Below are 25,353 nucleotides of genomic sequence, written 5' to 3' on the forward strand. Positions count from 1 at the left end.
ATCTGGACTTTAAGGATGGGCAAATGAGTAGAGACAGGCTTGGAATGACAGTCATTTCTGCCAGGATGACAAGCATGAGCAGGTTGTGGAGTTGGGAGCCACCTCCTGTACATAGAGAGTGCTGGGTGGTCTGTCTTACCCAGCTGGAAGGTAGTGACGTGCTGTGTGACATTAAGATGGGTAGGGTTGAGAGAGTCTATACAAACGGTGAAGAATGAACTGGGCACAGGGAGGAGGGTTTGAAGGTAGGAAACTTATTCCAAAGATGCAGAAACCTGATTCAAGCAGTGTCAGGGATGGAACAAACAAAGAAAAATAAAACCTCATGAAATGTCCTAAGCATTATAGGTATTAAATATAATCTCTGTGCCCTTAACATGCTTGCTGGTCTTTTTACTACTTTTTTCTTCTACCTTTTCTCCGAAAAAGAAGGAAAACATCTTTGTAATATAACATTTGTGATAATATGATGCTCAATATATTGATGCAATACTAATTTTATCATGTAATTAAAAATCTAAATCTTATATTTTGTTGCATTTTACTTTCAGAATGTTTGGTTTATTTTACCCTTTACACTGCCATGTTCCACTGGGCATCAAGAAGATGGCCAAGCTTTCCAGTAGCAATTTCATTGGCTCTGCTTATTATCTGATTATGTTTTATTCTAATTTTTATAACTAAATAAAGTATACCTTTTACTTCTTTCCTGAGTCTCATTTTCTTCTTGTTTCTGCCATGCTTGCAGTCATTTTCTTACTCTACCTCGCTCCAGATACAGTCAGACCATTGAGCCCCATCACAGGGATGCAAGGTATACTTTTCTTACAATTGAGTCTGTGTGTAGAGTTGCATGCTCCTGTCTATGTGAAATAATTCACTTTTAGTTCTGTTCTTATATATACATGTGTGATTATTAATGAAGTATAAAACCCATACCTTAGTAGTGTAAAGTAAAAGTATGCAAACTATTTGAAATAGAATACCAAAAATACCTTCTTTTTGATGGATTAGAATCATCTTCTCATTACCCTGAAATTTTTTTTATCAGGAATGAAGTAAACTTTGCTACCAAAAAGGAGAGAATAGCAGCAGAATTGACATCACTCTCCTTTGCTAACTTCCTAATCTGATATGGAATAATACTGGGTTATTTGTACATGTCTTCACAACCTGCTTCCTCACTTCTCTGCTTCTCAAGAGGAGACTAATTTGAAGTTCTTTGACCTGATTTGTCTGTGGTTACTTGGTCAAAGATAGCTGATCCACTCCTTCCTAGGAGATTATCTTGGGTCTCTAAGAATGCTCAGTCTATGGTAGCACCCTCTTTCATTTCAACCTTACTATCACCTATTCTAAAGGGGTTTTCCAGTGAAGTTGGGTATAATAAGTCTAATACATAAAACTGCTACTTTTATTTTAGAGGGAAATACTGCATGCCTGGCATTTAGCAGAATCTGGCTGTCAACTGGGATGAGAACGAAGAAGATGTCTACTGGCATTAAGTTCTCAAGGCCCTTTGTGGCTTAGGTTACATTTTATTTTGATAATATTTACTTACTCCTTACTGTTTTTCACAATTTCATACATGTATAATGTATTCTGATTTTATGGCTTTTCCATCCTCTCTTATACCCACTCCTACTCTTCCAAATTCCTTCTTCTTCCTGAAAAACCCTCCTTCTACTTCAGTGTCTTTTTGTTGTGATCATGCGTGTGTGTGTGTGTGTGTGTGTGTGTGTGTGTGTGTGTGTGCGCGCGCACGTGTGTGTGCATGTGATGGCATGGATGGGGCTGCTTTACTTGATCAGGGGCAACTTACTGGTGAGGTATATACTCTTCCCCAGCAATCATGAATTGATTATGAGCCCCTGTGTGTGGGCAGGGCCTCAAGAGCCCTCCCCTATCCATAATGGAATGTGGATGATGTATTTGAGCAAGTCTTGCAGATACCCACATCTTCTGTGAGTCGATGGGTGCAGCAGTTATGCCGTGTCCTGATAGCAGCTTTCACAGTCTCTCCCCATCATCTCATTCTTGCAGTCTCTCTGTCCCCTGTTCCTGAACGTTTACTGAGTCACCCTCAGAAGGGATGATTTGAGTTTTGAACCAGTTCACTGGCAACATTTTCAGGCCAATTAGGCAGGGAAGAGAATTGTGGTGATGTGTTCACTTAGAGTAAATTGGAAATTATGTTAGACTATGTGTAACCTTCTTTATCCCTCTTTAATTAGTTAGTAGTTGATGTTGATATGCAGATTTAAAAAAATTACAAAAAACTAATGGGTAATTTCTTGAAGTTTGAAATCACATAGACAAATATGAAAGAAAATCCAAAAGAAAACTGATAGCCATCAGTTTTGCTGATGTCTTTGAATAAATGTCATAGAAATGTAGTATCTTGTAATTTAAGAATTAAGATGACTATTGCTAACTTCTGTTTTCATTTACAGTTTTTAGTCTTTCCTGTTATTTTGAACACTACTAATTGTTTTTTGTGTTTGCTTTTTTACTGTTGTTCAATACATTTCTGGCAATTTCTTGTTTGCAACAGTTATAGATTTACCTTGTAAAATGTGAAAATACACTTATATACCTGACCCCTGAACACTCTCTTGGTCTTCTCTTTACCTACTGACTGCCTTGAATGAAACCTTCATGTTAAATACTTTTGCTGTTTACTTTGGTTTATCTTTAAGTTAAAATCATGTGATGCCTTATAGATTTGATATTTTTTATTGTTCTTAGTTTCAATTAGCAAGTAATTTTTTGCTTCCTATTATTTAGTTTTTCAATTCAGTATTATACATTCCCTTCACAATCTGTAAGTTCTTTTTTTAATATATATTTGTGTTTTAATTTTACACATCAGCCATGGGATCCCCTGTCCTCGCTTCTCCCGCCCCCACCCTCACCTTCCCCCCAGACGTTTCCCTCCATTCCCATCTCCTCCAGGGCCAAGACTCCCCTGGGGATTCATTTAAACCTGGTGGATTCAGTACAGGCAGGTCCAGTCCCGTCCTTCCAGACTGAGCAAAGTGTCCCTGTGTAAGCCCAAGGTTCCAAAGAGCCAGCTCATGCACTAAGGACAGGTCCCGGTCCCACTGCCTGGGTGCCTCCCAAACAGATGAAGCTATTCAATTGTCTCACTTATCCAGAGGACCTGATCCAGCTGGGGGCTCCACAGCCTTTGATTCATAATTCATGTGCTTCCATTCGTTTGACTATTTGTCCCTGTGCTTTTCCAATCTTGGTCTCAACAATTCACACTCTTACAGTCCCTCCCATTTCTCGACAGTTGGACTCCTGGAGCTCCACCTGGGGCCTGGCCGAGGATCTCTGCATCCACTTCCATCAGTTATTGGATGAGAGTTCCAGCATGATCTTTAGGGTGTTTGGCCATCTGATCACCAGATAGGTCAGATCAGGCTTTCTCTCGACCATTGCCAGCAGTCTATAGAGGATGTATCATTGTGGATTTCTGGGGACCTCTTGAGCACTCTGCCTATTCCTGTTCTCATGTGGTCATCATTTAACATGGTCCGTTATTCCTTGTTCTCCCTTTCTGTTCTTGATCCAGCTGGGATCTCCTGCTCCCCTAAGCTCTCTTTCCCTCAAATCTTGCCCTTCATTATTCCCGCTGTCGTCCAGGTTGTTCATGTAGATCTCATCCATTTCTCTGTCATTGGGCGATCCCTGTGTCTTTCCTAGGGTCCCGTTTTCTAGGTAGCCTCCCTGGAGTTGTGTAGCAGTCTAGTCATCTTTGTTTTACATCTAGTATCCTACTGTGAGTGAGTACATACCATGTTTGTCCTTCTGAGTCTGGGTTACCTCACTCAGAATGATTTTTTTCTAGATCCATCCATTTGCCTGCAAACCTCATGATGTTGTTGTTTTTCTCTGCTGAGTAGTACTCCCTTGTGTGTATGTACCATATTTTCTTTATCCATTCTTCAGTTGAAGGGCATCTAGGTTGTTTCCAGGTTCTGGCTATTACAAACAATGCTGCTATGAACATAGCTGAGCAAATGCCCTTGTGGTATGATTGAGCATTCATTGGGTATATGCCCAAGAGTGCTACAGCTGGGACTTGGGGGAACTGGATTCCCAATTTCCTAAGGAAGCGCCTTATTGATTTCCAAAGTACAAGCTTGCATTCCCACCAGCAGTGGAGGAGAGTTCCCTTTTCTCCACATCCTCTCCAGCATAAGCTGTCTTCTGTGTTTTTGATCTTAGCCATTCTGACAGGTATAATGTGGTTTATTTAGTTTTTCAATTCACTAGTGTAGATTCACTTCTTGATTAGCTCCAGATTGACTATCAATTTCCGATAATTAATAAATTCTCAATTCCTACCTTCAAAGGGAAGTTTATGAAGTCTCTTTCTGTACTTTCATTTGGTTTGTGATCCAGAAACACAAGATCCACCCTGGTGTGGGTGGCACATGCCTTTAATCCCAGCACTCAGGAGGCAGAGCCAAGAATATCTCTGTAAGTTCGAGTCCAGCCTGTTCTACAGAGTGAGTTCCAGGAGAGCCAGAACTATACAGATAAACCCTGTCTTGAAAAACAAAACAAAACAAAAAAAATCATTCATGTTTTGATTAAAATATAACACTAAAATCTGTATTTGAAAACAAGTCATTGAATGTCTACCTGTAGTATTTGCTGTGAATACATTTACATGTCTCTTTTATATGTCTTAAGGCATTTGCCTTTGTTGAAGCAGCAGATTCCGTGAGGGCCTGAATTAAGTACAGTGTTCATCTGCTTTTAGACAGACTGCCTTGAACTCTTGAAGTTGGAAAAACTTTTTTATGCTAAGTAGCAATTCTCTCATGTTTATTTTCCTTAAAGTTATGTTTATTATTTTTTGTTTAAAATATTGTTCATTCATTAATTTTGGTCATATACTTCCCATCCCCCAAATCCTCCCAGGTCCATCCTACCTCCCTTCCCACCCAACTTCATGTTCTCTCTCTCAAAATAAATACCAAATAAAGAAAGTCAAAACAAACAATGCCCAATAAACAAAAAGTACCAGAATGAAACAATCAGCACCCAAAACAGACAAGTAGAATAAAACATGGAGTCCATTTGCGTTGACTAGCTGCTTCTGGGCATGGGCCTACCCTGGATTATGACTGTTTCCTCTATTGGAGGAAACTAATTTTCCCTTTCTCAGCATTTTATCTTTGCAAATATCTTCTTGGTTAAAAGTGGGACTTTGATTCTACTTTCCCTGATCAATGTTCATATCAGCATTATTTGTAATAGCCAGAACCTGGAATCAACCTAGATGCCCTTCAACTGAAGAATGGATAAAGAAAATATGGTACATATACACAAGGGAGTACTACTCAGCAGACAAAAACAATGTTTTCTCTGTTTTGAACTGTGCACATCTTTACATGCTGTTACACACTCCGTGCATTCATATGTGTATGAGTGATGTATCTGGAAGGTGTTGTTTCCTTGGAATCATCCATAATCTCTGGCTTTTACAATCTTCGTGCCTTCATTTCCAAAAAGATCCCTGAGCCTCGAGGGGAGACGTGTGATAAAAGCATGCCATTTTCTGGGAGGTGGTGGCACATGCCTTTAATCCCAGCACTTGGGAGACAGAGGCAGGTGGATTTCTGTGAGTTCCAGGCTAGCCTGGTCTACAGAGTAAGATCCAAGAAAGGCACAAAGCTGCACAGAGAAACCTTGTCTCAAAGAACAAAAAACAAAGAAGAAAAAGTACGCCATTTATGGATTAGTGTTCCAAAGTCATTTATTCTGTGCACAATGTCCAATTGTGAGTCTCTGTTTAATTAATTACCTTGTACCACAAGAAGCAGCTTCTCTGATAAGAGTTGGGCAATGCACTGCTCCATGAGTATAGTACTGGGTCATTAGAAATCATTTTATTCCTATGTTACTTAACAGAATAATACTAATAGGAGTTCCCCTAGTGCCCATGACCTAGTGCTCAGGTTCTTGATCTATTAGCAGTGTCAGGTGTAGGTTTCATCTTGTGGAGTGGACCTTAAATCCAATCAAGTAGTGGTTGGTTATTCCCAACATACTTGTACCACTATTGCAATAGTGGGCAAATATGCATATAGGTTGAAGTTATAGGTATCAAGATTTGTAGCTGAGTGAAATTAATGATTACCTTTCACCTCCAGTAGCACACAATTTAACTTCTAGAACCATGAATGTTGGTAAGCAGGGATGAATTTCTAGTTGGGCGCAAGTTCAGTTTTTCAATGTTTGATATTTAAGTGGAGTCTTTAGCATTAGGGTCTCACCATCAGGTTGTAGAGAGTAACCAGTAAGTTTGCCAATAGCTTCTGATACTTGCGGAGCCTATGGGACTCTTTAGTCCAGTGACTCAAGAATTAACCCATTCATGGTACTGAAAATGTTACTTGATGGCATATGATGTCTAGTGTAGGAATTGTTTTCCCCACTCCCACTCCAATTGTGATAACTCCATTTAAGTTCCTTTCACTGTGTTTATGCCTAGGAAGCTTCTGTAGTAGCAGTCTTCCAGCTGGCTTTTCAAAAGGCTTTTAGTGTTCATTGTCCCTCCTCACATTCCCTCCTTACCCTGCTCACCTGTACCCCCTCCACATTTACTCCTCCTATTCTAGCTTGCCCTTTCTTTCATTCTAGCAGTGTATTCCAACTACATTCCTTGAAAGGTTCCATCTCCACTTTTGATCCTACTCACATCTAGGCTTTTTCTGATTTTTATCATAAATGGAGCTGAAATAAACATGGATGAGCAAGTATCCTTGTAGTAAGATGTAGAGTCCTTTGGGTATATGCCTAACAGTGGTATAGCTGGGTCATGTGAGATTAATTTTAGCTTTTTGAAAATCTTCACACTGACTTTCATAGTGACTATACATGTCTGTAGTTAGAGTTTTCCTGCCTGGCCCAGTTAGGACAAATCTCTCTCACCCTCCAGTCCCACAGTCGCTCAGACCCAACCAAATAAACACACAGAAACTTATATTGCTTACAAACTGTATGGCCAGGCCAGGCTTCTTGTTATCTAGTTCTTTTATCTTAAATTAACCCATTTCTGTTAGTCTATACTTTGCCACATGGCTTGTGGCTTACCAGTGTCTTTACATGTTGCTTCTCATGGCGGCGGCTGGCAGTTTTTGTCTTCCCCAGCCTTCTGCCTCCCACAATTCTCTTTTCTGCTTGTCCCGCCTATATTTCCTGCCTGGCTACAGGCCAATCAGCATTTTATTTATACAGAATGATATCCACAGCACAAGTCTGCACTGCTGCCAGCAATGCGTAACTGTTCCCTTTCCCCTGCATCCTTACCAGCATCTGCTGTCATTGGTTTTACTATTCTTGACCACTCTGACTCAGGTAATATGAAATCTCAAAGTAGTTTTAATTTGCATTCCCCTGGTTGCTAAGAATGTTGAACATTTTCAAAAGTGTTTCTTAGTCATTTGTGTTTCACCTTTTGACCAAACTCTGTTTAGTTCTGTGCCCCATTTTTAAATCTGGGTACTTGATTTCTTGATGTTCACTCTTTTGTTTGTTTATTGTCTTGTTCTAGCTTTCTCTTACATATTCTAGATAATAACCCTCTATGAGATTTTTTATTGGTAAAGACTTTTTCCTGTTTTGTTTTTTAATTCTGTGAAGAATTATGTTGGAATTTAATGGGGATTGCTTTGGATCTGTGGTTTCATTTTCGTAGGATGGCTGTTTTCACAATATTAATCCCACTGATCCCGGAACCTGGGAGATCTTTACATCTGTGGTCTTCTACAGTTTCTTTAGTCAATGGTTTAAAGTTTTTATTATGCAAGTCTTTCATTTGCTTGGTTACAGTAATCCCAAAATATTTTGGTTGCTGTTGCTGAGGCTGTTGTGAAAGGTACTGTTTTCCTGATTTTTCTCAGTCTTTCATTTAAATATCAGGAAGGCTACTGATTTTTGTGTTAATTATTTGTCCTGCTGCTTTGGCCAAAGTGTTCATCAGCTGTAAAATTTTCTATGTGGACTTTGTAGGGTCTTGTTTTGTATACAATCATATCATCTGCAAATGAAGATAGTTTGACTTCTTCATTTTTTATTTGTACTCCCTTCGTCTTTCCATTGTTTATAACTCAAGCTTAGTCTTCTGATGTATTGAATAGGTAGGAGGAGAGAGGCTGTCTTAGATTTTTATTGCCATGAAGAGACACCATGACCATCTTATCAAGAAAACATTTAATTGGAGTAGCTCAATTGCAATTTCAGACATTCAGTCCATTATAATCATGAAAGGGAGCCTACCACCATGCAGGCTGACATGGTGCTGGAGTTGAAGGTGCTCCATCTTGCAAGCAACAGGAAGTTGACTGATTGTCACACTGACTGAAGTTTGAGAAAAAGACCTCAAAGCTTCCCCCACAATGACATACTTCCTCCAACAAGGCAACACTTCCTTATAGTGCCACTCAGTTTGGGGGCCATTTTTCCAAACCTCCACATTGGCCATCCTTGTCTTCATCATTTTAATGGAAATGCTTGAGTTGCTCTTTGTTCAGAAAGATGTTGTTTGTTAACTTGTTGCAAATTTCCTTTATTATGTTGATGTATGAAAACACAGAATATATTATAATTCATAATAGTAGCAAATTGACACTTAGGAAGTAGCATGAAAATAATTTTATGGTTGAGGGTCACCACAACATGAGGTACTGTATTAAAGGTTTCAGTATTAAGAAACTTAAGAACCACTGCCCTACTCTTTCCAGAACTTTTACCCTGAAGGCATGTTAGATTTTATTTCTTTGTGTAATGAGATGAAATTATGTTGGTTTTTTCTTTTAGTAATATGGTAGTTTTTGTTTGTTTGTTTGTTTGTATGCATCTCTGAGATGGAGTCATGTTGATCATGGTTAATAATCTTTGTTATGTGTTTTTGAATTTGGTTTGCAAGTATTTTATTGAGCATTTTTGAATCTGTGGTCATAAAGGATGTTGATCTATAATTGTCTTGGGTAGTCTTTGTCATTTTTTATCAGGGTAATAATGACTTCATAAAAAGATTAGTCAATGTTCATTCAGTTTGTTTTTGCAGAATAGTTTGAGGAATATGATGTTAGTTCTTCTTCGAAGGACTGGCAGAATCCTGTGTTGACTCCATCTGTCCCTGGGCTGAAGGCCTGCCCTGGCGCCTTGGATTAATATCCAAAGTGCATCCCCCCCAGGTGGCTCAGCCCCTCGAAGGACCTGGAGAAAAGGTATAATGGGGGACTCCAAATGTTAAACCTGATACTCGTGAGGAGAAAAGACCAAGTCCATGATTGTCCAATTAAAGCAAGCTTTATTTCGGGTGCACCCGCAACTGGCCAGTCAGCTGCCTCCCCTACATCAGGATTTGAGAGAGCAGCCACTGCTGGCCTATTGAAGTCCCTCTTACAGGAGAGATTCGGTGTTCACAGGGTGAGGGAGTGGTGGTCATACATTGTTAGATTCAATGAAAAGAAGAGCAAAAACGATGCACATCATGTCAATGAGGCTGTATGCAGTTCATGTCCTGTTAGGTCCCTTAGGACTGATGATGTGCGTTAATTCCATCCTTCTTCTGCTTAGTTGTCTGGATATCTGTCTATTGGTGAAAGTGGAGTATTGAAGTTGCCCACTATCACTGTGTTAGTGTCAATATGTAATTTTAGCTGTTGTAGTGTGCCCTTGTGTTTGGGCCATAAATGTTTAGTAATATCTTTTTGATAATTTTTTTTCTTTTAATTAGCATGTAATGTTTTTCCTAATCTCTTCTGACTAATTTCAGTTGAAAGTCTTATCTTTTATTAAAATAGCTATGTCTGCATGCTTCTTAGTTCCATTTGCTTGAAATATCTTTCCATCCTGTTTCTCTAAACAGATGTCACCCTGTGTGTGTTTCTTGGAGGGAGCAGAGTGATGAAGCCTGTTTTCTAATCTAATGTCTTTATCTGTGTCTTTTTATTGTGAACGTGAGACCATTAATATTGAGTTATTAATTTTATACAATACTTATTTATTCCTGTTGTTTTGCTGGTTGGGTATGGCCTTTCCCCTGCCTCTTTTGATTTATTGTTTTGGGATTATTAATTCTTTGCATCATCTTGGGTATAGTTAACTTTCTCTTCAGACTGAAGCTTTCCTTCTAGTGACTTCTATAGAGCTGACTAGTGGGCAGGACTTGCTTCAATTTGTTTCATTGTGAACTGCATTTCTTTCTCTCTTGGCCGTGATAGTTTTGCTGGGTACGATGCTCCAGGCTTGACCCTATGGTCCCTCTGAGCCTGTAGAACAGCCATTCCTGCCTTTGGGCTCTCAGAGTCTCCACTTAAATGAGAGGCTTTATTCTAATGGGCTTGCCTTTCTGTGTAACATGGTCTTTTCCCCTTGAAACTTTTAATGTTCTTTCTTTGTTCTATACATTTAGTGTTTTGTATTATGGGGACTTTCCTTTCTGATCCTATTTATTTGGTGGGTTGATTTTTTTTGAGGTCTCTTTTCTTTTTTTTATTTTTTTGTTATTTGTTATATTTGTGTTTTAATTTTATACATCAGCCATGGGTTCCCCTGTCCTCCCCACTCCCGTCCCCATCCCTACCTTCCCCCCAGCCCCTCCCCTCCATTCCCATCTCTTCCAGGGCCAAGACTCCCCTGGGGATTCATTTAAACCTGGTGGATTCAGAACAGGCAGGTCCAGTCCCCTCCTTCCTGGCTGAGCAAAGTGTCCCTATGTAAGCCCAAGGTTCCAAACAGCCTGCTCATGCACTAAGGACAGGTCCCGGTCCCACTGCCTGGATGCCTCCCAAACAGTTCAAGCTATTCAATTGTTTCACTTATTCAGAAGACTTGATCCAGTTGGGGGATCCACAGCCTTTGATTCATAATTCATGTGCTTCCATTCGTTTGACTATTTGTCCCTGTGCTTTTCCAATCTTGGTCTCAACAATTCACACTCTTACAGTCCCTCTCCTTTCTCGACAGTTGGACTCCTGGAGCTCCACCTGGGGCCTGGCCGAGGATCTCTGCATCCACTTCCATCAGTTATTGGATGAGAGTTCCAGCATGATCTTTAGGGTGTTTGGCCATCTGATCACCAGACTAGGTCAGATCAGGCTTTCTCTCAACCATTGCCAGCAGTCTATAGAGGATGTATCATTGTGGATTTCTAGGGACCTCTCCAGCACTCTGCCTATTCCTGTTCTCATGTGGTCTTCATTTAACATGGTCTGTTATTCCTTGTTCTCCCTTTCTGTTCTTGATCCAGCTGGGATCTCCTGCTCCCCTAAGCTTTCTTTCCCTCAAATCTTGCCCTTCATTACTCCCACTGTCATCCAGGTTATTCATGTAGATCTCATCCATTTCTCTGTCATTGGGCGATCCCTGTGTCTTTCCTAGGGTCCCGTTTTCTAGGTAGCCTCCCTGGAGTTGTGTAGCAGTCTAGTCATCTTTGTTTTACATCTAGTATCCTACTGTGAGTGAGTACATACCATGTTTGTCCTTCTGAGTCTGGGTTACCTCACTCAGAATGATTTTTTCTAGATCTATCCATTTGCCTGCAAACCTCATGATGTTGTTGTTTTTCTCTGCTGAGTAGTACTCCCTTGTGTGTATGTACCATATTTTCTTTATCCATTCTTCAGTTGAAGGGCATCTAGGTTGTTTCCAGGTTCTGGCTATTACAAATAATGCTGCTATGAACATAGCTGAGCAAATGCCCTTGTGGTATGATTGAGCATACCTTGGGTATATGCCCAAGAGTGCTACAGCTGAGTCCTGGGGGAGATGGATTCCCAATTTCGTAAAGAAGTGCCATATTGATTTCCAAAGTGGCTGTACAAACTTGCATTCTCACCAATATAACACCAGTAGCACAAATACTGAGAAAACAATCAATCAGTGGGGCCTCTTGACACTGAGAAGCTTTTGTAGAGCAAAGGACACGGTCAACAAGACAAAGCAGCAGCCTACAGAATGGGAAAAGGTCTTCACCAACCCCACATCTGACAGAAGGCTGATATCCAGAATATATAAAGAACTCCAGAAATTAGACATCAAAATGCCCAACTGTCCAATTAAGAAATGGGCTATAGAACTAAACAGAGAATTCTCAACAGAGGAGGAAGCTCAAATGGCTGAAAGACATTTAAGGAATTGCTCAACATCCCTAATTGTCCGGGAAATGCAAATCAAAACAACTCTGAGATACCACCTTACACCTGTCAGAATGGCTAAGATCAAAAACACAGAAGACAGCTTACGCTGGAGAGGATGTGGAGCCAGGGGAACTCTCCTCCACTGCTGGTGGGAATGCAAGCTTATTTGGTGTTTTGAATGCCTCTTAAACCTTGATAGGAATCTCTTTATATTGGGGATACTTTTCTTCTGTGATTTTTGTAAAAAATGTTTTCTCTGTCTTTCATATGGATTTCTTCTGTCTGTCTTAGTTTTGGATTTTTCATGGTATCCCAGATTTCCTGGATATTTTGTGCTTGGTTTTTTTTTGTTTTGTTTTTTAAGATTCAACATTTTTCACTTGGCTATCTATTTCTTCTACCTTGTCTTCAAGACCTGAAATTCTCCTTTCTATGTCCTTTAATCTTTTGTGAGGCTTATCTCTAATGTTTTTATTTGACCACTTGAATTTTTAACTTTTAGTTTTATTTCATTTTGGATTTCTTTATTAAATTCTATTTTCATATCTTAAATTGTTTTCATCATTCCATTAAAGTGTTTTATGTTTTCAGTTTTCATTAATGCGTTTATTCATATCCTCTTAGCATTTTCATAATTGCTGTCTTGAAGCTCTTGTCTTGTCCTCTTTTCGAGTCTATCACAGGCTGCCATGGGGTGGCTGGCTCCTGGACGAGTCAGCTTGTCTAGTTTTTGCTTGTGATTTTGTGCTTTGATCCAGGCAGCTGGAGTTACAGGATTTGAAGTGCTTCTTGCTGTAGATACCTGATAATTGTCTTTGTTGTGCAGGTGTTCTGTTCTTTGGTTGCTGTTACCTGCTCTGGCCCTAGTGAAGTGTGGTGACTTTGAGGTCCACAGTTAAGGGCAGAGCTATATCTCAGCCAAGTGTGGTGGCTGTCAGGTCCCTGGTTCTGTGGATCAGCAGGAGTGAGAAAAGAATGGAGGTGGGTTAGAACCAAAGGATAAAATGGGCATCAATAAAAAAAACTAGGTAGAACCTGGGTACACAACATGAGGCAAGTCCCTAGGGAATGGGTCTGGCCTGTGAGGAGGGCCTTCTCTTGGCAGCCTGCTGAAGAACTGAGGATAACCGGAGAGATTGCAATGTTGTATAAGGGGAGTAAAGTGTGCCTGTCTGTGTTCCAGCCCAGTATGGTGGCTGTGCCTCCCAGCTAGAGAATGGTTCTGTGGATTACTGGGAGTCACAAAGGAGTGAAAGTGGACTAGAAGGAGTGCTATGCTTAACTAATGAATCTTTTTATGTGATAAAACTGAACACAGCAGTTCCATCACTCTTGCATATGGCTGTCATGTGTTTACCTTTTAATTTTGCTATTTTCCCCTGGTGATTCTGGCACCTGGTTTTCATCTTTCTCTACATCGTATTTCCTGTCACCAGTTACTTCCTTCCTTCACTATTTCAGATATAGTGAGCTTCCTGCAAAGTTCTGCTGTGGGGACACACATGGAGATTATCAGTGAAATTTGTCCTGTCTTTGTAATCTTGGTTTACATACTACTTTCCTCCTGGATTCTGAACATGTGCGTGCTTCCTGCTTCATCTTTATTGGGTTAATTTTATGTGTTCTCTTATGTCAGTAGCAAACGCTGCTCTCCTGATGCTTTAGTGGGTCACTAGTCTTGCCTGCTCTTACTTATCCAGAAGTTGAATGAATTCCCAGGAATATTGTAATTAACAAAGTTCAATCTTCATTCATTCCTTCTCTTGCACAGTGAATGGCTCTTTGAACTAAATACCCAGCTTTTCTCTAGCTTAGTTGATCCCTCGAAAGGGAAAGTTATGTTGAGGCATGTGCAGAGACTAGCTCTCATCTCTAAGTAGCCAGGTTTTCAGCTTAGTTTTTGAGATTGCTTGTGCTCTCATCTGATAATTCTTCTATGAACATGTATCAATAAATATAAGTGGGCCATAGTCTGAATGTATTATATCTAGAAATTTCCAAGTATAGTAAATAAAGATAATATTTTATAGTTGGAGAGCTTCTCTCCAGGTGCCACCAAGCTCTGTTAGTCCAACAACCCACTTGTAAAATAAACACACAGACATTTATATTATTTAAACTGCTTGGCCATTAGCTCAGGCCTACCATTGTCTAGCTCTTACTCTTATATTTAGCCCATTTCTATTAATGATGAGGTTGAAGACTAGCAGTTATAGTTACAACTTAGAGTATATATATATATATATATATATTATCTTAGATAGAATATATTAAGTATTAGACTCAGGTTCTTTAGCATAGGACAACTTTTGGAATGATCTGTGTAACATGCCACCCACCCATGCTCTAGACTTCCCTGGATTTTAGTATGTGTTTTTTGCTTAATATTGTTTGCATTCTTGTAATTCCAATTTATCTAGGTCATCATCCCTCATTACTCCTAGACAATATTTGATAAACATTTCTTTGTATATAGTCTTGTATTAGATTAGAACCTTCTTATTTAGACAAAAGGGGGAGATGTAGTGGGTAGCTATCCCAGCCTTGGCCTGAAAGCTTCTGTAATGGTCACGCCCACAAGGCAGGGCTAAGGGAGGACGCTGAAGACCCAGAGTCCAGAGAAGAGGCCTGGGACCCTGGACACTGGAGGTAGACCGAGCAGAGTTCTCCAGAGAACACCGCCGGACTGTGCTATACCTTTCCCAGACCCTGCAACCTATCTCTTCATTTGTAAGTTACCCCACAAAATAAACCACCCTTTTAACTACATGGAGTGGCCTTAATAATTTCACCAATAATATTTTACTATTTTTGAGCAGGAAGTAAACATGGAGTAAAGGTGTCCAGAATGTGATACTCATTGTGGCGTTCCCAGTTCCCATCTGGTCAACCAGGAAAATTTGGGCTTTCACTTAGGAGACTTTACATGAAACGCTGAATTTTGTTTCTTTGGGGTGGAACAAAGGAGGTTTAAATAATATTTATTAAACTTGCTGCTTCAGGAAAGAAATAACAGCTAACTGTAGGAGTCACATTTTCTTTCCTTCTTGTCAAGTAAGGGTGACTATTATTTGTTAAAATACATCCTCACTTGAGAATATAGCCTCTCCATAGTTTGAAAATACACCTCCATAACCTACTTATTTTCCTGATACTTATTACTGCTGTGGCTATGCATGTACAAAGGAATTGCTGATATTTATAGTTGGTAACTTGTGGTGGATTTTTATGTAACAGTTCCATTTAGGAGACAATAACTCAATTTTATCTTTTTTAATCAACAGAAATTAATTAATTCATGTCGTTATAAGGTAGAGTGTCAGTGACATTAAAAAAAAAAACAGGAGCAAAATCAATGAAATAAAATTAGTCCTTTTGGAGCATTGTCATAAGTCATAGCACAACATGAATATGAGACAATAGTTCTTGATCATTTAGGACCTATGTATTCTGGTAATGGACTTAGTGTTATGACTGTAGGTACTGTGTACACTTTGATGTGTTACCTAGGGCTGAGGGTTAGGACTGTAGGTACTATGTACACTCTGACATGCTTACCTAGGGCTGAGTATTAATACTGTAGGTACTGTGTACAGTCTGAGGTGCTTACCTAGGGCTGAGAGTTAGTACTGTAGGTACTACATACACTCTGAAGTGTGTAACTAGGGCTGAACATGGTAAGCTTATTCACTGAAATAGCCACTTTGAAGAATATCTGCATGATTGGTTTGAAGGAAAAAAAAGCACACAAAAAGGATACATATCAAGGTAGATGGAGAAAGAGAAGATAAATGATTTAATACATGAAATTAATAATACTTGGTAAATATTGGGAACTGGAATTTTAGGAAATTATTCAAGAAAAACTTTCAGTCTTGTATTTTGGGTAACTTGGTATATAATGTGCCATCACAACAACTGACACTGGAGATAAGCTTGTCATACTGGGCCACAAGGAAATTTTTGGAAATTCTAAAAGCTCTGAGGAGAAACCTTTAGCACCAACTACAGTAAGTACTATTCAAACTAATCTAGCTAGTATCAAAATCTGTACAGAGACTGCTGAAAAAACAAAGAACAGACCTATCATATTGCCCAGCTTCACAACTCCTGGCCATTTACCCTAAAGTCTTCAAGCTAGCATATCATAAGGTACTTGCATATCACCATTTTTCACGCCATCCATAATGGCTAAGTTATGGATCCATAGGTGTCCAACAGTAGAGAAAATGATACAGAAACTGTGATTTATACATATCGTGGATTGTTTTTCAACCATAAAAAAGAATGAAGTTAGGTCATTAGCATTACTGTCACGATCAGTGGTAATTGTAGCCTGCAAGGTTTGCAGCTGGATAAGACTTGATGACGTACTTCCTGCTCAACAGCTTGGGCAGTAATTCCCGGTTCTTTCAAATCCAATTGCCTTAAAAAAAACAAAAAGTCTTAGTTTTTGTCATTATCATTCTTCCTGCTGACAACTTGCTTCATTTTCTCTAGCACATTTATATTTTTAATGGCACTCTCTTAATTCCTTGGTATTTTTTTCTACATCAGGTTTTTATATATGTTATATTTTATCTGTCTTCTTTGTAGATTAATGTTTAATGTTCTTTAATAAATACATTCATCCTGTTCTACCTCTTCAAGCTACTTTGAGATTGTACCTTCCTTTCTTTCACTTGTTAGTTTTCAAAAGAATATTTTTGTTTGTTGTTTTTGTTTATTGGGACAAGATGTCACTTTCAGCTAGCCCCAACCTTGGTATTCCCTTTCTATGTCAATTTCTGGATTATAAGCCTACTCATCTCATATCCATCTGATTACCGTGTCTGTTTAACTACATATTTTTATGTATTGCTTCCTTCACATCATCATATCTTAGACCTTCACCCTCATAGCTTGTTCCCTGTCTCCCCCACTTTACTGAAATGATCTTTTTCATCCCTATAGCTTGTCAACCTTTATTCAGGTTAGTTCTGTGTGTGTCAGTGTGTGTCTACCATGTCTTCCTGCAGCTTTTTTGGTGTGTAATATATTATTCTCTTGTTTCTTATTCTACCCATTGACTATTTCTCAGCCTTGTTGAGTTTTTCCTCTGACTTCTCAAGTTCTTGCCTTTTGGACTACATGTTTTCTTATATCTTACCATGCTGTGACTTTGACCAAAAGTCTTATTACCATGTGTGGTATATGGCACATCATGTTAATCAACACATATGTATTTTAAGAATGAGTGAGTATTAAATTAGTATAAACAAGTGACTTCTTAAACTATCTTTCTCTTGAAAAGTAGAGTTCTCTCACTGGATAACATATGCACAAAATATTCTTCCCAGACTACATAATATTAACTCCAAAACTCCATTTATTAACTTCCCAAGAAGTTTCTTTTAATAGTTCATCTTCTACTTTTGTTGATAGTTCATCATTTCTAAGTGTGAACTTTAAAAATGTATGTAAGGGGCTTCTTGGGGTGTCAACATGTACTTTTCTATTGATGGATATGATTTGGATGTCACTGTGAAGTGACTGCTGAGCACAGCAGCAGTAAGGCATGCGGGCAATTTGCATTACACCCATTCTCTCTTTCTTTAATGATTTTTTGATTTTTATTTTATGTGCATTAGTGATTTGTCTGAATGTCTATGTGAGGGTGTTGAATCTCTTGGAACTGCCATATGGGTGCTAGGAATTGAACCTGGGTCCTTTGGAAGAGCAGTTAATGCTCTTTGTCACCAAGCCATCTCTCCAGTCCTCCATTACACCCATTCTAAGGAAAGCTGGTTGAGTTTTCAAGCTTGATTAGAGAAATTGTTGAATATGGTAGCAAGACATTGGATTATATTTTATCACATTGTCTCATGGTAAATGACAGTCCACACTAGAGGCATACCTTTAAAATGTTATTTTATGGAATCTTCAAAGATCTGGAAAAATAATGTCCAACTAACATCTTAGTGGAAATTTTTTACTTTTTTTTAATCAACAAAGCATTGTTAACTCAGGTATCCATTGAAAATAAACTAGCTCATCCAATGTGAATTTTATAGATAAAAGATAATAGTTATGTCACGGTTTTAATATGCTGCATGCTCTTATTCATAGATAAACAATTCTTCCCATTTTAGTTTTGTTTCTGTTATTTTTTTTTCAAATAACAGTTGATTATGAGAAGTTCTCATTCCTAATAAGTTCTCCAGATGTCCTCAAGGAAGTTTATCACAGTGTGTCCATACTTACTAACACGAATTTTCTTCATTGTTCACAATTGTGGTTTTCCCTAATGTTTTGAGAAAATTGAGATTTTTGATCTTCTGTTCTTGTGATTTCAAATAATGACTATTTTAAAATAGCTCTGCAGGCATCATGACCCCAGTCATTTGATGACAAGGCTTTTGATGAGTAGTAATCATGTTCTTCATGAACAGTGTCTCACTTCCTCTCAGCAGTGTCCATATTTGCCATCATTATATTGTTACCAGCTTGGATGAGTCTGTATATATTGGTACTTTTGAGTAAGTTTAGTTGCTTTTAAATAATTATTTTTTTTTAAATTCAGCAGAGCATGCATGCTACATGCCAGGGATAATTAAATCTGTCTTCTTCTAAATGAGAACAGGAGTCTTGTGCATACATGTGCTTGTTTATCATCACGTTCAGGGTGACTGTTTCTCTACTCTCCCTTCCCTTGTGTTCCATACCTCTTTCGTGGTACTGGGCTTGAAACCCAGCATGTCCTAACATTTCTGGCACATGATCTACCATTGAACTACATGCCCTATTGTTTCTTGCAATACTCTTAATGGAAATAGTATAATTTTTAGAAAAGGTGAAATGCATTATGTGACACATCATCCAGAATGTGAAAATTATATCTTTGAATTTGAGTCATATAATATTAGTTGTTATGGTAATACAAATATGTGTAGATGTTATATTAAGTATACCCTCAGTCTTATTTGATGATGTATGGTAATGTCCTATAGTTTTTATTACTCTGGCCATGCAATTAACATCCCGAAACTTTTCTAGAGAGAAAGACATTTTGAATAAAAGTGACCCTCTGCTATCATCATCTTACAGTCCAATTGGATTCCTTCTTCTCAGAGCAACTCAGCTTTTCACTCAGCTGTTTTCTTGAGATAGTGTTTCCATATACGTCCCAAACTAAAATTGAACCTCATGACCCCTTTTCCTTCAACTTTCTAAATTTTAAAATTAAAGAGACCTAGGGACTGGAAAGGTGGCTAAGTGGCTAAGAGCACTGCTGTTCTTCCAGAGGTCCTGAGTTTAATTCCCAGTACCCACATGGTAGCTCACAGCCACCTGTAATGTGATCTGATGCCCTCTGCTGGCATAAAGTAGTGCATGCAGATAGAGCCCTCATACATAAAACCAAAAAATCACTTAAAAAAAAAGAATTAAAGGGAGGTACCACTACATACAGCTCACATCTTACTTTTTAAATTAATTTCAGAACCAGGCATGACAGTACACACATGTAATTCTAGCATTCACGAGGCGGGGGTAGGAAAATGGAGAGTTTGTAACCAGTCAGTTCTACAGCAGGGAGATCCTACTGCATAAGTAAATCAGTTAAGCTGGGGTGGTGGCACACACCTGTTACCTCAGCACTCAGACAGTGAAGCAAGAGGATCAGGAGGTCAAGAACATACTTATTTACATAGCAAGTTTAAGACCAATCTGGCCTGCATGAGACCTTGTCTCAAAAGAGAAAATTTAAAAATACAGAGATGAATAAATGAATTCAACTTTGTAAGGGAAATGAATGACTAATAACTAAGTAACTTCATGTTCCACAGATTTGTTTTTAAGAAAATCTAATTTATCTAATAGTACTTATGACTATTTTGTAATATAAATATGAAATTTCTTCATCTTTTTTCATGTACAACAGATTCTCAGTCAAAAGTTAAGCTGACTTTCATTAATTTCTGAATATTGCTTTTAAACATTTTATTGTGCTGGTTGTATTGAATTTTTAGATTTATTTATTCATTCATTCATTCATTTATTTAATGTGCATTGGTGTTTTGCTTGTATATATTCTGTGTGAGGGTGTCAAATCTCCTGGAACTGCAGTACAGACAGTTGTGAGCTGCCGTGTGGATGCTGGGAATTGAACCCAAGTCCTCTGGAAGAGCAGCCAGTTTCTTAAGTGCTGTGGCTAATCTTCAGCCCTGTTTTGAATTTCTTATTTTGTGCATATTTGTACTGTTCTAGAGGTCTTTTGGTGATGCTCTATGTGAGACTGACTTTGATTTGGATGTGGTCCTTGGAGTGAGTGGGCATGTAGACGGAAGTAAGCTATAGAAAGGAACCCTGCAGGTTGGTTCTTCCCTGGAAACTTCCCTAAATCAGATACTTAGAAAATTTAAAAATATTTTAAGAATAGCCCATTGGACAGAGAAAATGTTTCAAGTCTCAATTAGCTTCACTAAATGTCCTGAATTTTTTTCCATTAAAAATTCCTGAAGGGATACTAAAATGTAATAGTCTTTCACTTTTAGATTATCCAAGTAAAGACTAACATTTCAATCAAAGCACATCTAAATTATTTACTTCCTTTTTTGACTTTTTGAAATTAAAACATAATTGTATCATTTTTCCATTCCTTTTCCTCTCTCGAGCTACTCTTAGGCACCCCCTTGCTCTTTCTATTATGCAGACCTACAGATATGTGCATATGTATATAGACACAACCGGCTCAGCCTGTCCACGTTACGCTGGTGTGTCAATCCTTACTTTCTTACCCTGTCCTATCTCTATGGCTTTCCTCGGTCTGCGCATGCTATCTGATCGTCACGGTGGCTCTTCTTACCACACTGAAACTCAGTGTCGGGTAACTGAAGGACGATTAGGCAGTTTCCTCTTAAAATGCATTCAGTTTGCACTACAGCCCTCTACACAGTGGTGAAGCATCCTACTTGTATCAATCCAGAAAATGACAAATCAAAAAATGTGAACTATTTTAAACATTGATTGAAATTGTGAACTATTCCAAAATAAAATTGGGATAGATCATTAAATCACTTTTTAAGATACAGTTTAATTGTTTTCCTAAAGACTTAAATTTACAAGTGAAATTTTCTTGTTTATGTTGTATACTTTTAAGTAAAACATTGGCTACCCTTTCTAAAGCAATGTTTTTATGTCTAGAATAAAACAAGGTAAATACATTAGGATTACTAAGAAAAATACTTCAATTGGAATACAAACCACGGCTCAGGAACTACAATTAAACACTGCACATGTTAAACCTTATAAATAGCTATTTATTGTTTCCTACTCAGTTGTTGATACTGAGGTTGTGTGTATATTCTTCCAGAAATGAATGCCGACTCCAGTGTTGCTAGAAATGCTAGGTTTCCTTATCATTCACTGAGTGCTGCTAGGCCTTTAACCCCTCAGCCTTACCCTGTCACTTCAATTCTTAGCTCGCAGTGGGCACAGAAGGTATAGCTTGACCTCGTGTGTTGCAGAATTTAAAATATAATAGCTGTTCGTTACTGTGACAGCATTTACGAGGAAAATTCTACCTTCTACTGTGGTCTTTTTAATCTTTCACTTATTAACCTACTTTCACTCAGTCTGTGATGATTATATGTTTCATATTATTTATGGTAATAAAGAAATCTGGAAAAATGTAAAAATTCCCTGTAATTATCAAACCATTTTCACTAAGGAAAGAAAAATCTTTATGAGGTATTTTTCCTAAGATGGGGATGTTTATTCTTTAAACAAACAGAACCCTTTTAAGACATGAGACATGTCAGGATATTTGAATTAATATTCTGTCCCTCAACTAGAATTATGTATCAATTATTTTTAAAAATACAATATCAAAAAGGTCAAACTATACAATGTAACAGTATATATATATATATCCACACACCACACACACACACACACACACACACACACACACACACACACACACACATATTCCATTTGAAAAATTGCTTGATGAGGTAAGAACAGATGAGGTTTTCGACAACTGAGTGGACACCAGCGTCCTGTTGTGATCACTATAGATACTTTATTAAGTTTTTTTCCACCAAAGTCTATGTGAGAAAAAAGTTTATTATTAGACTAAGATCACAATAAATCTTTGAAAAAACATAAAACTTGGCATTCTTCAAAATACAGGTTTTTAGAAATGTAAGAAGTACAGAGAAAGACAGCTGTGTGGCCTTTGTTTTTATTGACCTGTTGCTATGAGGGCAAACCAGAGAGGCCTTGCACTAAGAATGGGCCACAAATTATTGGTCACATTTATTTTCAAAAGCTGTGTTTCCTCTAACATAGAATTTCAGAAGAATAGAACTATGAATTTTATGCTGAAATTCCATTTACCTCATTTTTATGGTAATCAAATAATTGAATTTATATTTAATCTTGGATATCATGACATTTTTTATCATGACTGGCCTTTAAGCTGAGCCGTCTCTCTAGCTCCTCCCCTGCTCTGGGTGTGTCTAGAAACAGTACTGAACTTAACATAGGAAATCAGTCACATAAAAGTTCTTTAAATGGTTGTGCTTCTATTTTATTCTGTAACTTTAAAGTATTAGTTAAAGATATAAAACAATGTAAGATGAATCCACTACTTTGTTTCTAATAGTATTTGGTTTTCCAAATCTGTATGACATATAATTCATGATACTGAGGATATTGTGTCCTTTTTTAAATTACTTTTCTCTAATCGCCCATTTTTTTCATTTTCAAAAATCAGAGCGTATTTGTAGGTAAAATGGTTCAGCCCATGACATTACTGCTTGCTCTCCCTGTAGTCTGTAAATACTTCCTTTCCTGTGACTGCTTGTGGCTCAGATGGTAACTGTTTGAAATAGATTTTGGTCATATATGTTTCTTTTGAGTTCTAGAGCAAAAGTTAATGTTTTTAGATTTGTCTTCCAAATCATGGAATTAAATTCTAGCCATTTATTGATCTCATTAGGGTGTATGAGCATTATTGAAGACTCCAAGAGATAAGTGTCAATAATTCTTGGCCATAGTCTAAGTATTCTTGCTTCAACTAGAATTAAGTTTCAGTGGTTGGAGAGGTCTTTATTTTTTTATTTTTATTTTTCATTTTGAAGTTCCAGTTTTATCCAATACGTGTCTGGTTGTTTGGTCTGACTGGAGTTCACTAGGTGGATGGTGGAATATTGCCAGTTCTCTGCAGAGTGAAGTCTGTTTGCAGGGTGGGTTTAAACATGGGTGTGCACTTCCAAGCTGCCCTGTTTTCCTGTAAGCTCATTTCCATCCCTCTGTTTAAAACATTCAACCTAGCAGTATACTTTAATAATGTATTAACATCTTTGTATCTTACTCCGTTTGCTAATAAACATCCTGCATAACTTTCTCTTCTCTAGAAAGTACTAGGAAACATTGTTGAATATCTTTAAACTAGGATACATCACACAGCTCACATGTTCTCTTCATTCTGGAAAGCAGGTAGCTGTGGTTACAATAATTATAACTGAGCAACTCAGTTATAATTCAATTACTGGGAATTGCTAATAAAATCAGATTTGGGTTCTTTAGAACTTTTTAAGCATAGTCAGAAATTACTCAGGATGTGTTGGGAAGATTCTTTTTTGCATACACAGTAATTTTAAGCATTTTTTTTTTTTCAAAATCAGTTTGATGCATCATGACCAAATAGCAGAAGGGCACTAAAGACCAACTGAGCTGCTTTCTGACTAACGTTTCAGGGATTGTGAAGCAGCAGATAGACAGCCATATCACAGATCCAGATCAACAGAACAGCGGCCTCTCCTTGAGCGGACCACCACCCGCTCCAGATCCTCTGAACGTCCTGATACAAACCTCATGAGGTCGATGCCTTCATTAATGACTGGAAGATCTGCCCCTCCTTCACCTGCCTTATCGAGGTGAAAGATAAATTGATCAGACTAACTTCCCTGTCTGCTCTACCCACACACCATTTTATTTTCCCAACAGTAAATGGTCTCTTCTGTCATTTTTTGGCTGATCACCAGTACAAGTCGATACTAACCTTGTCAGTGTTTATAAACACACTGTTTATATCCAGTGGATATAATAATGTACCATCACCATTGTAATTTGTTTCTTAACTGTCCTGATTGCATTTGTTTTGTGATTTCTCATTAGTCAAGAGTCCTGGGTAAATCCTGTCCTAACTATCATTTTCTTCCACAGAAAGAGAAATCACTGTGCTCATTAGGCATGACTTTTCTAATCATCACCATGACAGTAAATGAAGTTAGATGTATTTAGTTTCTATGAACATTAATATAAATGTCAGAATTTTCTTTAGCTGAGTTTGAAGTTACTTGGTTTTTTTTTTTTTTTTTGTAAATTCATGAGATGTTTTCTAATAAAAAGGATATTTAGTATAAACTTAAGTAAAAATCTGATTGGGTCAAAGGAGGAAGGTTAGAATTTATATTATAGTAGAAAAACTAGAGTTTTATTTTTTTAAGTTGTAGAATTTTCTGCTTGCTTTATATGAATAGATTAGTAGTCTGTATTAATTTCATGTTTTATTATAGGCTTTGTGTGCATGTGTGTGTATACATATTACACCAAAACATAAACATTTTTTGGTGTTTAAGTAACTGTTCAAATGTCCATATTTGTTTTGTTCTCCTTCTAACCAACAGCAATCCACGTTTAAAAATCACACTAATACAGCCGTTTCATAAACCAGCTAACATATTGACCTAATTCAGTGCTTACTGAAGATACATTAATGTGCATCTTGTAGGTCTCACCCTCGGACCGGGTCTGTCCAGACAAGTCCATCAAGTACTCCTGTAGCAGGACGAAGGGGCCGGCAGCTGCCACAGCTCCCACCAAAGGGAACACTGGAGAGAAGTAAGTTCTCAGTTTTCTAATTATGCCATTAGGAAATACACATGAGAGCCAGGGGAAATCAAGATTTCCAATTATTATTGTGTTATTATCTTCCTGTATTTAGCTATGTGCATGACTTCATTTGACAGTAGTTATATTTGTGAATATAATATATATTGCATGTAAAAATTATGCTTGGAGATAAAAAGAAACAATCTTTACTCATTTTATATTTCAAATTTGAATAACTATATTTAAAAGTTAGCAGTAGCCTCATGTAAGCAGCTGGATTATAATGTCTTTGCTACATCTA

General features: G+C 37.9%; 1 protein-coding gene across 25 annotated transcripts in view; it reads left to right on the forward strand.

Annotated features, from left to right (window-relative positions):
* The window catches only part of Rims2 (regulating synaptic membrane exocytosis 2), a 465,362-nt gene that overhangs the window by 284,950 nt on the left and 155,059 nt on the right, over window positions 1–25,353 (forward strand). For 14 of the 25 annotated variants that reach the window (XM_036208697.1, XM_036208699.1, XM_036208689.1 and 11 more), the window contains 3 exons: window positions 749–814; window positions 23,915–24,094; window positions 24,952–25,061. In XM_036208697.1, the coding sequence (XP_036064590.1) occupies window positions 749–814; window positions 23,915–24,094; window positions 24,952–25,061 (356 nt within the window). Of the gene's footprint in view, window positions 1–748; window positions 815–23,914; window positions 24,095–24,951; window positions 25,062–25,353 lie in introns of those variants that run through there. The other 11 variants (XM_036208698.1, XM_036208701.1, XM_036208705.1 and 8 more) reach the window with 2 other exon arrangements.

This window comes from Onychomys torridus, chromosome 16 (genome assembly GCF_903995425.1).
Source record: "Onychomys torridus chromosome 16, mOncTor1.1, whole genome shotgun sequence".
NCBI classification, from domain to species: Eukaryota; Metazoa; Chordata; class Mammalia; order Rodentia; family Cricetidae; genus Onychomys; species Onychomys torridus.